Genomic DNA, 16,499 nt, shown 5'->3' with positions numbered 1-16,499 from the left:
GGCCGTGTTGGCGGCGACGCCGGGCCAGCAGCGGGGCCGAACCGTATTGTTTCCCTTTGCGGCCAGTCCTGGTCCTCGTCCCCATCCTCCGCTCATGCTTTTTGATTTGCATCTTTTTTTTGCATGGACATGCCGAGTAGTGATAAGCAGGGCTTTCTGTTCTTTTTTGGGCGTCTCTGGTCAGACTCTTCTCTTTCAGATCCCGCGTGAGGTCGTTAGGTTCAGGCGTGTCCTTGCTGTGTCCCTAAAGTGAAGGGCGTGACCGAGGCATGCAGGGAGCCCTAGCCCTGTGAGGAGCGGCCCAGGCCGCGGGCGGCAGGTAAGGACACCTGGTCTCTGTGCCTAGGTCGGTGCCAGACGGCAGCCAGAGCGGCCGGGAGAAGCTGGAGCTGGTCCTGTCCGACCTGCAGGCGGACGTCCTGGAGCTGCTGCTGGAGTTCGTGTACACGGGCTCCCTGGTCATCGACTCGGCCAACGCCAAGACGCTGCTGGAGGCGGCCAGCAAGTTCCAGTTCCACACCTTCTGCAGAGTTTGCGTGTCCTTCCTGGGTGAGCCGGGAGCGCCCGGGGCGGAAGTCCTTGGTTGTTCCCCCTCCTCGTGCCTTTTAGTGGGCTGTCCCTTGGACACGCAGACCTGCTGTCCGGGCTGGGGATCTGAGTGTCAGGGACCCCCAGCCGGAGAACACACTTATTCTACAGCTTGGAGCTGCCCGGCTCCGGGGAGAGCAGGGTGAGGGTGGGGTAGGGTTGAGTCACCAGAATCCGTGGCCTGAGCCTAGGAACAGGAGGCCATGGGGGGTTGGGGGGGCGGGATAGAGCAATCTAGAAGGGCCAGGAACCACAGCCTCAGAGTTAGGATCCTGAAAGTAGGGGCGTCCTGGGACCCAGACATTTCTAGGCTAGAATAACCGTTAGTGGGGTCTCGGGGGAGCGACCAGGCTGAGCCCAGGTCTGCAGGTCGGCGGGGTGGACTGAGGCCCGTGGGCGATGGTGGGTGGCATAGATGGGGTGTTACTGCTCCCATGACTCTGAAGTAGGAGTGTGTGACCCAGGCACGCCCTTCACACTGACGGGAGACACCGTGGGCCTCTAGTGTGACCCCACCCCCTGCCCCGTGGCCCACAGGCAGTGAGGAAGCTCCGCACCTCACTGTCCTCTGCTGGGACCCGCAGGAGCAGAGGGAGGGCCTGGGACAGTCAGCGGGAGGCGGGGCAGAGGGGAACCCCGGGCATGGACACAGGAAGTGGGCTCATGGGGACCCTGGCCATGGGCTCAGAGAAGGACCCAGAGGGACAGGCAGCGGGCACAGGTGGCTCCCATCCGGGGCCCCATGGTCAGTGGTCACGTGTTCTCGTCCCCAGAGAAGCAGCTGACGGCCAGCAACTGCCTGGGGGTGCTGGCCATGGCGGAGGCCATGCAGTGCAGCGAGCTCTACCACATGGCCAAGGCCTTCGCGCTGCAGATCTTCCCCGAGGTGGCGGCCCAGGAGGAGATTCTCGGCGTCGCCAAGGACGACTTCATCGCCTACATCTCCAACGACAGCCTCAACACCAAGGCCGAGGAGCTCGTGTACGAGACCGTCATCAAGTGGATCAAGAAGGACCCTGCGTCCCGCGCACAGGTGAGGCCTGCCGCTCCTTCCAGCCCAGCCCCGCCCGGGCGCCTGGGCAAGGAGGCAGGAAGGTAGAGGAGGCCGGGCTGCCCGTGGGCCCGGCCACAGGGAGGCTGGAACTGCTCCGGGGGCAGCAGACGGGCGAAGGGAGGAGTGAGAGATGCAGAATCGGGCCCCTAGTTCGCCAGGGCTGGCATTCCACTGGCAGGAGACCCAAGCTGACCAAGAGACCGCGGGATCCGGGGGACAACGTCAGGGCCCTTCGGGGAGAAGTGTGCCCGAGCCAGGGCACCCGGCGCTCCCCTGAGCTCAGACCAGCAGGAGGAGCACCCATGCTCTGGTTCCTGGGAAGGTGGAGGGCAACCACCGCACACGGGACCCAGGAAGCGAGGCCCTGGGAGCGGGCAGCTGGAGCAATCAGGGCCAGGGCCAGGCAGGAGGAAAGGGGGCAGGGTCCCAGGGGCGCCTGAGTCCCAGGACACCAAGCACATCCCAGCAGGATCTCGGGGCCCGGAAGCCCCGCTGGAGGCCCCTCAGAATGGAGCTGCCTCGGCTCCCACATGGGAGGACCCCTGGGAGCCAGTGTAGCTGCACAGGTGCCACAGCCACGGGCTCACACACGGCGGCCCTGTGCCTCCTCCCTCCCTCTCTCCCCCACCAAGGCCTCCCTAGCCTCCAGGATGCCTAGTCACCCCTGAGGGGTCCTGCCTCCAGCCTCCTCCGGATTCGTTCCCACCCGGCAGCCTCCGCACAGTGGCAGGTCCAGGCGCCAGTCTGAGGCCATGGGACGCCCTAAAGGGGTTTGTCTGTTGGTGTTGGGGAGACGCAGGTTCTGACAGTTGTGATTTGCAAGCTTGTCAGTCATCATCTCCTTTCCAAAGCTGATGGCCACCAGCTTCCCTAGGCCCTCCCACCTGCTGCTGGGTGCCTGCCCCATGCACACCTCTCCGAGGGCCGGGTCGCCCATTTCGGCCCCTGCAGCCTGGCCTGGAGCAGAGGCCGGTGCTGGGGTGGAGGTGGGAGTGAGGTGCTGCCGAGACAGATGGGCGGTACTCCCCAGGCTCAGCTGCCGTTGGCCAGACCCCCCCCCCATCCCCCGGTTTCTTCCTCTTGTCGCCCCCCAGCTGCTGGGAGCTGCCTTTTGTTGTTGTTGTTCTCACCCGAGGATATTTTTCCAGTGATTCTTAGAGAGAGTGGAAGGGAGGGGGAGGGACAGAGAGAAAAACATTGACATGAGAGAGACACACCGATCGGTTGCTTCCCACATGAGGCCCGACCAGGGCCAGGGATCAAGCCTGCAACCGAAGTCCATGCCCTTGACCGGAATCGAACCCGGGACCTTTCAGTTCACAGGCCGGCGCTCTATCCACTGAGCCACACCGGCCAGGGCTGGGGGCTGCCTTCTCTCTCTGCCGAGGCAGGGTGAGCGAGGGGCTGTCCTCCCAGCCAGACACAGACTGAACCACCCGGCGTGCAGTCTCCGGACACGCGCAGGGCTGGCCCGCTGCACAGTCTGAGCAGACCCCGTGTCCCCCGGCCCCAGTACGCAGCGGAGCTCCTGGCGGTGGTGCGCCTCCCCTTCATCCACCCCAGCTACCTGCTCAACGTGGTTGACAACGAGGAGCTGATCAAGTCGTCGGAAGCGTGTCGGGACCTGGTCAACGAGGCCAAGCGCTACCACATGCTCCCCCACGCCCGCCAGGAGATGCAGACGCCCCGAACCCGGCCCCGCCTCTCCGCAGGTATTGGGGGGACGTGCCCCCAGCCCCACAAATGCAGGTGTCCTGGGGTGGGCCTGACTCCGGGTGGTCCCCCAGAGAGGCCCTGGGTGCAGATGCTGCGAGTGTGGGAGGTGGCGGGGGAGGTCCCAAGTGTGTCCGTCTGTGTCCCGGCAGGTGTGGCTGAAGTCATCGTCTTGGTTGGGGGCCGTCAGATGGTGGGGATGACTCAGCGCTCACTGGTGGCCGTCACCTGCTGGAACCCACAGAACAACAAGTGGTACCCCTTGGCCTCACTGCCTTTCTACGACCGCGAGTTCTTCAGTGTAGTGAGTGCCGGGGACAACATCTACCTCTCAGGTGAGGCCCTCGGGCGGCTAGGGATGGGCGTGGGCTTCCCAGGGCCGCCCTCCCACACAGCAGGGCTGAGGACGGCCGGGAGTGTTGACTCTGAGGGCAAAGCCTCCTCCTGAGCTGAGCGGGGCTGCCTGGCGCGGGCCCTCCTCACCCCCCACCCCCGCTCTCTGGACCTCCCCCCGCTGCAGGTGGGATGGAGTCAGGGGTGACGCTGGCCGACGTCTGGTGCTACATGTCCCTGCTCGACAACTGGAACCTTGTCTCCAGAATGACGGTCCCCCGCTGTCGGCACAACAGCCTGGTCTACGACGGGAAGATTTACACCCTCGGGGGGCTCGGCGTGGCCGGCAACGTGGACCACGTGGAGAGGTGATGGGGCCACGGTCACAACGGGGGGTCGGGGGCATCCTCTGAAATTCACCAAAAGCTAAAATCTCGCTGCACCTCCTTCCCAGCACCCACCCCCTGAGCCACTAGAGCCTGGACGTTTGTAAGGCGATGCCCAGGCTCCTCGAACACAGCAGAAGGAGAGGACTGGGGAGGGGAGGTAGAAGGCCCACAGCTGCCGGCCGCTGACATGGGGAGCTCTTGTCCCCGCAGCCCCTCCTGGTGGCCGACAAGTGGGAGCCTGAGACCAGGGGTGGGAGGCCCAGGTGGGGCTTAGCTGGCGGGAAGGCACTGGGACTGGACTCGCTAGAATTTAAGGGGAAGCAGGAGCCCTTGGCCCAAATGTGTGCCCTTCCGATGGCTGTGCCTCCGTGTCCCTGCCAAGTGTGGGGTTACACACCTGGGAGCCCCCTTTCTCCCTCCATCCCGCACAGACCAGGAGATCCGCTTCTGACACGCCTTCGGGGCAGTCCTGCTTTTAGGAAAACAGATGCCCCAGAGAGTGACAAGTTAGGCTGAGCTGGCCCCAAGTTCCAGCCCAGGACACAGCCAAGATCCCCGGAGCCCTTTCCCGCGGCCTCCCTGCACCCCAGCTCACCTCCCTGCCCACGTCACCAGCTGCCTCCGACAGCAGATATCCCCGCGTGACAGCCTTTTGCCCAGGGAGCCACACTTACCCCTCAGTGTGTACCTTTCCCTCGCTGGCTAATTGGACACTTGACAAATGTTCCGGCGACGATGGTTTCAGAGTGAGACGGGCCGGTGTGCTCACTATGGGCGTTTAACTCCCCCACGTGGAGCCCAGCGTTGGCTCGGAAACAGCATTTAATTGTCATATTGACTCGGAGATCACGGGGAATCCCCGTGTGATGATGAGATGCTGATCCTGCCGTGGACCCCGGGCCAGCGCCAATGCTGACAGCCTTCGGCGGGCCCACTGCACGGCCACCACACCCAGGCCTTCCAGAAGCCCAGCTTCCACTCGTTTGTCATCCAGTAATAAGCGCATGAAGCGGGGACATTTTCTAGGTAGGAGTAAACTGAGCTAGAGCTGGCTTCCCGGCTTGCTGCTGTCAGCTATTTTTAATCTCCTAAGACGTTTTGCAAACTTACACTTGTTGATAAATACAGGGATTTGTTTGAGGATCAAATACACCAGGAGATGGATACGTTCCACTGCCCTTGGGCCCTTGGGCCCGGGAGCCGTTCTCCCCAACCTGGGAACAGGCTCTCCCGGCTTCCCCTGGGGGTGGGCACAGAGGGACCAGACACCCTGGCACCCAGGTGACAGAGGAGCAGCCCAGGACAACAGGGTGCCCTTTGTCAGCCACCTGGGTCTGCCAGCTGGCCTTGTAGGGATTGGACGCAGACTTGAAGACCCCTGGGTGGTGTGAGTGCAAGTGAGGGAGAGCGGGCAGGGTTCCCAAGGGGCAGAGCCGAGCCCTTTGGGTAAGTCAAGTGCTGTGGCACATGGTGGCAATGATGAGAAACAGGGTGCTTTGTTCCCCAGGAAGCACTAATGGTACAAATTGCTCTTATATTGATAATGAATGTGATATATGGTGCATTATAATTATACTAGAGGCCCCGTGCACGAAGTTTGTGTACTCAGGGGGGTCCCTCAGCCTGGCCTGCACCCTCTTGCAGTCTGGGAGCCTTCAGGGGGCCACCACTGCCGCTGCGCTCACCAGCCGTGAGCCTGGCTTCTGGCTGAGCAGCGCTCCCCCTGTGGGAGCACACTGACCACCACGGGGCAGCTCCTGTGTTGAGCATCTGCCCCCCTGGTGGCCAGTGCACGTCATAACGACTGGTCGACCAGTCGACTGTCTGCCCCCTGGTGGTCAGTGCACATCATAGTGAGCGGTTGAGCAGCCTTTAGCATATCATTAGTATATTATGCTTTGATTGGTTGAATGGCCCACCGGACGACCAGACACTTAGCATATTAGGCTTTTATTATATAGGATTACATTGCTGTATTACAGGAATAGAGCAAGATTATGTAATTATAGATCAAAACAATAGTACAATACACAAACATGTATGATATCATTACATAAATCACTGGGTCTAATATTTTATAGCCATATATCACAGAGCTGTGGTTACTGAATAAATGATAGCATAGTGGAGCGCCGCACTCCTCGGGGTCACTTGCATGTCATTAGCATATCCTCCAGGGTGTGAGGGGACTGAGGGCTGTGGCTTGGCAATCAGCCACCTGGATTACCAAGCTCTAGGGAGAGTTGCGTTTGGCGGAACGTGCCTTTATACCGAAAGCCACACAATCCCCGACCGACTCCAGCCCCTTCTCAAGAGCTCTTTGGATCTCTGCCATCCCGGCTTAAAAAACAGACACCTGAACTGACAAGAAGACACTCACTGCATCACCAATTAGCACATCTTCAACTGGGGCTAATTCAGCCCAGCCCTGCTGCCCTGTCAGGACCTCCGCCTCTTCTCAGATGCCGAGTCTGCACAAGCTCAGAGCTGGATGTACCACAGTGGCCCCTCGTCCCCCTCCCAGAGCCAGGGGCTGTCTTCCGGGGTCACTGAGCTGTGACCGGGTTACGGCTCATGCTCCAAGGAGGTGCATGGGAACAAGTGGGCCCAGGGTGCTCCCAGGAGAGAGGTGCTGGGGCCCCGAGAACGGAGCAGCGAGCCCGCAGCGAAGGTCTGCCCTGGGTCCCGGGTACATGGAAAAGCAGCCAGCAGTGTGGACGGGCCAGCGCTGGGCGGTCTGGAGCGAGTGCTGGTGAGGTCAGCGCACGAGGAACACGGCATGGACGCTGAGACCTGGGCCCAGGAAGAAAGACTTGAAAGGTCCCAGTTCCCTGCCCGGTCTGCTCAGGCCCAATTCCTCTCTTCCTGTCCGTTGCTTCCTGTTCTCATGTCCCCCTGTCTGGTCCTCACTTCTCAGGTTGGGAGGAAGGCCAGCCCCCCGGTGGCCTTGAGTGACTCCTCTGAGGGCCCCGAGCCGTGTGAGCTCGGGCTGTGCCAGGGGTGCCCAGGGCAGGAAGCAGACGGTGGTGCGCCCGCTATCTGCTGCCTCCGTGTGGCCCCTGCCCCGCACCGGGCCCACTCTGACCCTGAGGTCGTTTTCTCCTCTCTCGGCAGGTATGACACCATCACCAATCAGTGGGAGGCCGTGGCCCCGCTGCCCAAGGCCGTGCACTCTGCAGCAGCCACCGTCTGCGGCGGCAAGATCTACGTGTTCGGTGGCGTGAATGAGGCGGGCCGCGCCGCAGGCGTCCTCCAGTCTTTCGTTCCACAGACCAACACGTGGAGCTTCATCGAGTCCCCAATGATCGGTGAGAACCAGCGTCTCCTTGGCCCAGGGCAGTGCAGCGTCCCCACCTCGTCCTTTCATTGGGTCTCAATAGCCCAGGCCCAGAGGGCGGGCTCAGCCCAATGCTCCCGTGAACCCAAGGCCAGGGGCCGGAGGGGCAGGCGAACCCCAGCCCAGGGGCGGGAGGGGCAGGCGAACCCCAGCCCAGAGCGGGAGGGGGAGGCGAACCCCAGGCCAGAGCGGGAGGAGGAGGCGAACCCCAGGCCACGTGCAGCTGCGGATCCCACCCCCTGGACCAAGGGCAAGCTATTCCATGTGCAGGTGCCTCCTGGCCCTGGGCCCTGTCCGCAGGCCGGTCAGTGACACGGGAGGCCTTTCCAGCTCCCTTCCCCTGGGGGGATCCCTGGGGAAGAAAAGGGGAGAGAAGGCCAGATCAACACCCTGACCTGCCTGGCCTGCTCTCCCCACAGACAACAAGTACGCGCCCGCTGTCACCCTCAACGGCTTCGTGTTCATCTTGGGTGGGGCTTACGCCAGAGCCACCACCATCTACGACCCGGAAAAAGGGAACATAAAGGCGGGCCCCAACATGAATCACTCTCGCCAGTTCTGCAGGTGAGCAGGCAGGCGATTCGGCCAAGGTGGGAAGGAGGAGGTGAGGGGGGCAGGACAGTAGGAGAGGTTTGAGCGCAATGCCTGACCTCCATTCATTGACCAAAGGGAGTCCCAGGCCCAGAGCAGCGGCCCTGACAAGCACAGGTGTGGGCATTGGTGCCCCAGCAGAGCATGAAGCGCCCGGGGCAGCCCCTGGCCCAGAGCCCAGCCCCATCTCCAAGCCGGAAATGAAGGGCTTCCTACGGGGACCTGCCCGGGTCCTTCGAGGCCACACTTTCCTGGGTGGGAGGGAGAGTGGGGCTGCAGGTCAGCTTTCCCCCAGGACCACCTGCCCATCGCAGGCAGAGGCAGCGCCAGGCCCTACCGGGGACAAGCAGCTTCTGGGGGTGCGGATGGTGCCATGATCCTGGTGGCCCTTTGGAGCCGGGCCCAGCAAGTGGCACCCGGAGTCTCAAAGCTGCCTGGGCAGAAACACACACGAACCAGCCCCCCCTCCCCCAGGACAACATGGGAGAGGTCAGTGTGTGGCTTGGTTCCCTGTCGTCCTGGCCCCGTGGCCCAGGAAAACTAACTCCCCTGGGCAGTGAGACACAGACCGGCACCTCCACCCCTTGTTCCTGGACTAAGAGGAACGAGGACTACGAAGGAGCCCCAAGACCCCCTTTTAGCATTTCCTGAGCAGATGGTGTGTGAAGACAGCTCAGCCCCTGCAGAGGTGGTCACCAGTCCTCAGTGTGGACAGCGTGAAGCACTATGCAGAGCCCGCTGTTTGTGCGGCATAGCTAAAAAGCTAAAAGCTGCTGCGAGCCTGTGGTGTGACCTTGGAGAGGGAAGGACCACCCCCCCAGGTCCTATCCATGAACCAGGCAGTGGGACGACTGCTGAGTGCCTGGCCGCACGGAGGTCCCAGTTCTCCTCGTGTCGCACACTCTATGGTGGCATGCGCAGGGCAGCTCCGACTGCACTCCCCCCGGATAAGGACCTGGAGTTTGAGCAGGGCTTGTGGGAGGACTCCCAGACCTCACCTGAGACTCAACGCGGGCGCAGAAAGACGAAATGCTGAGGGGAGGTTTGAGCTGGGTCTTGCAAGAGAAGCAGAGAGAAGCTGTGCCCCAAGGGGAGGAGTGTGGCGCCCCGATGGCGGAGCAACTGAGTGACCTTGGGTGTCTGCTGAGCAGGGACCTGGAGTTTGAGCAGGGCTTGTGGGAGGACTCCCAGACCTCACCTGAGACTCAACGCGGGCGCAGAAAGACGAAATGCTGAGGGGAGGTTTGAGCTGGGTCTTGCAAGAGAAGCAGAGAGAAGCTGTGCCCCAAGGGGAGGAGTGTGGCGCCCCGATGGCGGAGCAACCAAGGGACCTTGGGTGTCTGCTGAGCAGTCTAGAGTCGACTGATGTGCTCAGTTGGAGGCTCGGAACTTCAGAAAGGGGTGGAGACATGCAAAGGGTATCTGCTCAGCTGACAGCCAAGAAGAAATGGCCATTCGCCCAAGTAAGCGGGCAATCAGGGCTAGATGTGTGGGTCTGCGTGAGGGGCGGCTAAAAGGAGGAAGTGCAGACGGGACAGCGTGGGGAGCTCACAGGAGGGACCGCTGGCTGAGCCCCAGGACCAAGCCTGGAGTGAGGCTCGGGGACCACGTGGTAACCCCGAAGGAGCTCCTGGGCCGCAGTCACGGGTGGGCAGCCGCGCCTGCCCCGCGGTTAAGGAGCCGCAGCAGGAAGCTGGGACTCTGAGCCTCGGCCAGGGTGCAGACCGCACTCACAGGGCCGAGCTCAGTTATACCGGCTCCTGTCTGCCGCCTCCTAGTGAGTCATGTGCCCACGGGATCTGAGCGGTAGGAAGGCCCGGTTTGGGCATCAGGAAATGCGGAGACGCGCTGAGCTGAGCCGAGAGCCTGTACAGGAGGCTGTTCATCTTCAGTCAGACCCGCAGGCCCTGGGCACCCAGTATGCACGTGTCACCCCAGCTCCAAGGGGAGTGCCGCATGGCGTCCTGATCGGCTGTGAGGAAAGATGTTTTTCTTGTAGAGCTGAGGTCAGAGGGCAGAGGAGAGCAGCCAGATCCCGTGTGGCTTTTGCAAAAGGGCAGCAGCAGCGGCCACACACTGGGAGGGAGGCTCTGTCTCCAGGTCCACGTGGACGCTCCATGGCTGACGCTCTCCCCGCTTCCCCCGGCAGTGCCGTGGTGCTCGACGGCAAGATCTATGCGACGGGGGGCATCGTCAGCAGCGAGGGGCCGGCGCTGGGCAACATGGAGGCCTACGAGCCCGCCACCAACACCTGGACCCTCCTCCCCCACATGCCCTGCCCCGTGTTCAGACACGGCTGCGTCGTGATAAAGAAATACATTCAGAGCGGCTGACGTCGGCGGGACAGCCACGCGAGACCGTGGACGAGTCTGGTGAGGCACGTGCTCCTCACAGGATCAGTTTTCAGCAACACCCACAAGAGGCCGACAGGCACACCCGGGGGACTCGCTGCGCTAGGCATTCGGATCCTCTGCATCGAATGTCCTTGCCTGTGGGGGACCCGGGCTTAGCTCGGGGCACAGGGACCCACCTTCCAGGGCGGCCTCGGGCTCCGCGGAAGGACTTGCTCTGACGGAGGCGCTCACTCTGCCCGGTGCAATAGAGTCTCACATATTTTTCAACTGGGAGAGAGCAGCTGCTTTTTCCTTCCTGCAGAGCAAGCCGGACCCCTAGACCACCACAGATCAGTTATCCTATAACAATAGTAGGCGTCAGGCTCCCTTGGGATAAGATCAAAGTGTCCTTATCACTTTGATTGCTGTTTTGTTTTTAACCAGCCTACACTTCCAGTGGCGGGATGCGCAGCGCAGCGCAGGGCCCGCTGTGGCCGGAGCCGCCGCAGGGGCAGCCGTAGGGACCGTTGGGGGAGCGTCTGTCCTCCCCAGGTTCTCCTACCATGTTTTTGCTGCAGAAGGGCCAGATGATCGTGCTAGCTTTCTCTTATCCAATATGAAGTATTTAGATTTCCAAGGCGTTTTCTTGATAAACAAAAGGCTATTTTTAAGTACGGGGAGGAGGCGGCCAGGCCGGGGAGCAGGCGGGAGCTCCGGAGCTCTGAGGAGGTCGTGCCGGGGTGGCACGGGCTCTAGTTTTTCTACGTGCAGAAGAGAGGAGCTCGCCTGGGTGGCACAGAGGCACCCGTTTTATTTTTAGAGAAAGTAACTCCCAGACAGCCCCCTACGAGCGGTGCCTCCTGGGGACATCGTCCAATAAAGAGGCTGTTCTAGCAGGAAACGACCAGCTCCCTCCTGGGGGGAAGGCTGAGGCCCCGGGCCGGCGGGGCGGAGGACGGGAGGACGCGTCCACAGAGCACGGGGGACTATTTTTGATATTTATATTCGTAGCTCTATAGCACGGCACCTGCCACCACGTGCTCAGGGTGGGGCAGCCTTCGTAGACGAGCCATGACAGCCGAGGCCTGGGGCGTGGGCAGAATCTTCTAGCAGCATATTAACCCGAGACAGGGAAGCCAGGAGGGCGGCCACACGGGGCTCCAAGGAGAAAGGCCTGCCCGCCAAGGCCGCCCTCAGACCCGCACACCTCACGCGGTGGTCAGTGTCCACGCCAGGGCAGGAAGAAGGCCGCCGCTGCCGCGCTGTTTAGTTGAAGTTGGTACCAAATACACATTTACCATTTTTATATCTGGGAAGTCAACTTGCATTTCATGATTTAAAAAAATAAAATAAAATAGTAAAAAGCCACTGGTAAGGAGCAAAGGCCAGGCCACGCTTCCCGTCTCTCCGCGAGGACGACCGAGCGCTCATGCTCGCACGGACAGGTGTGGCTCCCACTCGGACGAGACACCGAGCTTCGTGATGCAGTTTTTAATATTATTTATTCTTTTAAAAAGTAATAAGCACAAAACTACATACGTTGTATGTCATTTACAGTATTTATGTCAAACAGGGTGCAAGTGTGAACCCAAGGACTGGAGCACAAATTTCTAACTGCCCGGGGCAGGGCTAACGTTCGCGTTGGTGTGCGTCTGCCTCCAAAGGAGGTGTTAGCGGTCAGCAGGACTCAACACAGGTGGCACTGAAATTCCGTTTCTCTCCTCACTGATCACACTGGAGCAAAACTGGCTATTTCTGTGAATGATATAAACAGGGTTCTCTGTAATGGTATTGTACATAGTATATGTTTATCGTTAAGTTCTTGTTATATTATAATAAATATATTTATAGATCTAGACCCGGAAGTCCATGTAATGCCTTCGTGTGCCTTCATCCTGGCCACGGTGATGAGAAAGCCCAGTGTGGGTCCTTCTCCCTCGTGGGCTCCGTCACAGACCTGCACGCAGACCTCGATGAGGAAAAAGAATAGGACTCCTGGGCAGGAAGGACGTCAAGAATAAAGGGCAATTAAAGGCCAAAATGAAAGGGACTTGCAAGCAGTCTGGAATGACTCTGAGGATCTCCCTTCAGTTGTCAGTGCTTTTTTTAAAAAATGTTTTTATTGATTTTAAAGAGGGAGGGAGAGGGAGAGGTAGAAATATGAGAAACATCGACTGGCTGCCTCCCACACCACACCACCACCACCAGGGATTGAGCCTGAAACCAGGGCATGCGTCCCGACTGGGAATAGAACCAGCAACCTCTTAGTGCGTGGGTCAGTGCTCAGCCACTGAGCCACACCAGCTGGGCATAAGTGCTCTATTATACTAGTGCAACCAGACGCTTCAAAGTTAGCTTCCCCCTGGTCTAACCCCCGTGTCTGGCATCCTTGTTGAGGGGCTGCCAAAGCCACCTGGCCACTCCAACTCCTCAGCCTGAGAAGAAACACAACATACTTCCTCCAGAAGAACAGCAAGGCGTGGCTTCTATCGTAAAATTCAGACTCGGTGGCCTCCCCGCCTTCCGTCACCCCCGAGGCTGTTGGCTAGCACGTCACATAGACGGACTTGGCTAAGGAGGCCCATGCAAGGCTTCCCAAGGTAGACAGGTAATCCACCAGGCAGGATCGCACCCTCTTGCAGGGGAAGATGTTGAGGAGGAGAAGGTGGGGTTATCAGCATTTCTTAATCCACACACCTCCTCGGGACCTCGTGTCTCTTTGCCGGAAAACAATCTGGAAAAGCTGGGCGGGGGTGGGTGAGCATGGGAGCCCAGAGCGCCTGGCTGAGGCCTTGCGATGCCAAATGAGTATCTGCCAGGACCTCTTCAGAAGCACGGGTCCTAGAGGAAAGGAAGGAGAGCTGGAGGGTCCCCGCTGTGAAGAGCTGAAATATAGCCTGTCGTCAAACCCAAGCAATAGTTCTCTCAGCTCCTTCCTGTCCACTCTACTTCCCGAAATCAAGGGAAACACGTTCCCTGGTCTGTGAAGAGCCCGTGTCCTTCACACGGCACTCCGGGGTGGTAAGCACATCCCATTTCCCGTGCCGGACACGTGTCCACTCGGCTAGGAGCCCATGAGGCTGGGGGGTCTCTCCTGCTGGACTAGGGGTGCTACCGTCAGAACTAGCGTGGATGGTAAGCAGGTGGCTGTGACAGCCACAGACAGGAGGCGGCTCACAGTGTGTGTGTGTGTGTGTGTGTGTGAGAGTGTGTGTGTATGTGTATGTGTGAGAGTGAGTGTGAGAGTGTGTGTGTGTGTGTGTGTGAGAGTGTGTGTGAGAGTGTGTGTGTGAGAGAGAGAGAGAGAGAGAGAGAGAAAATTTTAAAAAACACATAGCCAAAACAAGACTAAGTGAGGAAAAATGCTTGCAGTTCCTGTGACAAAGGACTAATGTCTTTATTTAAGGGCCCATGTAATTCAATAAGAACGTTTTAAGTGGTTCCAACTGTTAAATAGGTCATAAAGAGACCCCACGAGAAGAAAACATTGCCAGTAAACACTCAACAAAAAAGTTCAACACTGGTAGTCTTTTAAATAATGACACTTAAAATAACGAGGTAACATCTTGACCTGCTAAATCAGCTTGCTTACCAAAGCTAAAGACAAAGGGTGGGAGGGGACCTGGAGGATGGGGAAGCCTCGAGGCGTGCCAAGGGCTTTGTGAGCGGAAACAGCCCTTTTCAGAAGCCATGTGGCAAGTGCCTGTCTCAAAAGCCTGACGAGCACCTGACCCGGGAAACCCACGTCTGGGCATCGATAGGAAATGATACAAACTCCGGGTGAGTCCCGGCTGACGCTCCGTTCACTGACGCTCACGTCTGTCAGACACCGTGCTGAGCTCTGAGAGCCCGGGACCCTCACAATCCGCGAGACGGGCAGCAAAGACATGCAGCCACGGAGAAAACATCGGCCGAGGAAGAAAAGCAAGATCCATACTGTATATGACTGTGGTTATGTAAGGTATGTACGTAAAGATACGTAAAATATTTATAGAAAAGTGAAGGTTCACAGTCATAAACTACCAATAGTTGTCCCAATGGGATTGTGGGCAATTTTTCTTCCTTCTTCCTTCCATCTAAAATGTATATAAAGTGATGGCATTACTCTTATAATAAAGATATTTTTTTTTTGAATGGGGAATGAGGGACAGAAAGTAATCGTTCCCCTACAGCCTAAGAAACTGTCAAAGATTATTTGCTACTCTGGGCACCATAAGCAAAGTTAGGGTTCAGAATAAAATAACAAAGAATGACATACAAGAAAATGATGCCAGTAATAAACAAGATTGTTTTCTAAAAAAAAACCTAAAGGCTTGGGAGTGAATGGATTATATCTTTCAGCGCATGGAAAACAAGAACATCAACTCTCAATCTCAGGTCAATGAAGATGAAAAGGACAAAATGAAGGAGGGATGCATGTGTGAGTGCTGGAACTCTGAGTGAGTGACCAAGATCCTTGTGAAGGTCTTCTCTGATGAAACTCAGTGTATTTATATAACACAATCGCACACATTATCCCATTGTACCCCCTCAATTACCCTGAAAGGCCCAGGTCATCGTCTTCACTCTTTCAAAGGAAATGAGGTCGGAAAAGCTAAGTGACTTGTGCAGTCATGGCTACACCAGGCCCGTGTCCTCCATACATCATCGCACTCAATCCTCTAACAATCCTCAGAGGTGGTTCCCCCTGCACAGGTGAGGCCTCGGGTTAGGCAGAGACGGGTCTGAGGCCCATCAGGAGTCGGGCAGCCCAGCGAGCCTCCGGAGGGCCTGTGTGGCATCACGCAGCCTCTCCACACCTGTGGGCAGTTGCGTAGCTCTTAGGACTCCAAGACTAAGGCTCCTTCCTCCTCCCCACCCTTCTCAGGAATCTGTACTAAAGAGAGTTCTGTGATGTGAGACCGTCAGCTGGGTTAGACACGGTCCTCTTCCGAAGCGAGTTTGGGAATGCCTGGTAAGAGCCTCGGCAACACCTGGCTTCCCCGGCTTGGCTTCACCCAGGAAACCTGGGGGGATGAGAGTCCACTAAAACGTCAGCCCACCCATTGCTGTCTCTCTTGAAACTCCTGTGAGCCTCCCTATGCGATGAACTCTTAAGGAGTTCCTATCTGCCATGACCCCGGCCCGGGAGAGTAACGGGGAGAGCACACCGGCCTGGCTGCACCATCTCAACCCCGAAGGGCACATCGAGACCTCGGTACCCTAGGAGGCAGGAGGCTAAAGTGCTTCCCTCCGTACTGAGCATGCTCCGCTGTACGGGATATCACCAAATTGCTCTAAAAGCATTTATCATCCTGCCATAATCAGCGTGTATGGGAGTTTCATTTCCCTACACCCTCACCAATACTAAATATGGGTAAACTTTAAAATGTTTTTGCTTATATCACAGATGAAAAATATGTTTTGGCCTCTTGTACTTCTATCTGTAAATTTCCTATTTACATCCTTTGTAGCTTGTTGTGTTTTATTTATTACTGAGTTATGTTTTATTTATGGGACCTCTTTATATCTTAGGACCTTTAGTAGCCCTTTCTCAGTTATATAGATGGTAAACATCTCCTCCCAGTTTATCATTTGTCTTGTTGTAAATTTTTTCTTCATTGTAGAGAATCTTAAATTACTATGTAGTCAAATCTAGCTTTTATAGTTTTGAAAGGCTTCCTTTATCCTGAGTATATAGTTTTAAATAATCTTGTATTTACTTTTAACCTATCTTTTATTTTTCATGTTTCCTTCTTAAATCCACTATCCTGAAATGTTTTTGTGTAGGATATAGAGCTCTAACTTCCCTCCTACACACACACACACACACACACACACACACACACACACACACATACACGGATTGCTCTTCCTAATTAATCTCTGTGATCTGAGATACCAACTTCCTCTTGTATTATTCCCAGATTCAGACCTGTGTAGGGTTTATTAATCTATTGGTCTTATTGCTTCTCTTTTTATCCTAATATCTACACTAATAAAAGAGAAACATGGTAATTGGCGTACGACCGCTACCCTTTTCATTGGCTAATCAGTGAGTATATGCAAATTAACTGTCAGCCAAGATGGCAGCCAGCAGCCAGGCACTGAAGCGAGCAGGGAGGCTTGCTTGCTGCAGACTCCAACGTTCACCGCCTCACTTGCCGGCCTCTCAGTTGCAA

General features: G+C 57.5%; 1 protein-coding gene across 1 annotated transcript in view; it reads left to right on the top strand.

The window, feature by feature from the left end:
• The window catches only part of KLHL29 (kelch-like family member 29), a 121,067-nt gene extending 108,871 nt beyond the window's left edge, over positions 1–12,196 (top strand). Inside the window, exons 7-14 of the mRNA XM_005874972.2 lie at positions 347–549; positions 1,362–1,621; positions 3,156–3,354; positions 3,508–3,690; positions 3,876–4,056; positions 7,192–7,385; positions 7,834–7,978; positions 10,155–12,196. Of these exons, the coding sequence (XP_005875034.1) occupies positions 347–549; positions 1,362–1,621; positions 3,156–3,354; positions 3,508–3,690; positions 3,876–4,056; positions 7,192–7,385; positions 7,834–7,978; positions 10,155–10,338 (1,549 nt within the window). The 3' untranslated portion in view covers positions 10,339–12,196. The remainder of the gene's footprint in view (positions 1–346; positions 550–1,361; positions 1,622–3,155; positions 3,355–3,507; positions 3,691–3,875; positions 4,057–7,191; positions 7,386–7,833; positions 7,979–10,154) is intronic.
• Positions 12,197–16,499: the final 4,303 nt, after the last annotated feature.

Source organism: Myotis brandtii, unplaced genomic scaffold (assembly GCF_000412655.1).
Source record: "Myotis brandtii unplaced genomic scaffold, ASM41265v1 scaffold454, whole genome shotgun sequence".
Lineage (NCBI taxonomy): Eukaryota > Metazoa > Chordata > Mammalia > Chiroptera > Vespertilionidae > Myotis > Myotis brandtii.
The sequence above is the reverse complement of the archived record's forward strand: the minus strand, read 5'-3'. Positions and strand labels throughout refer to the sequence as shown.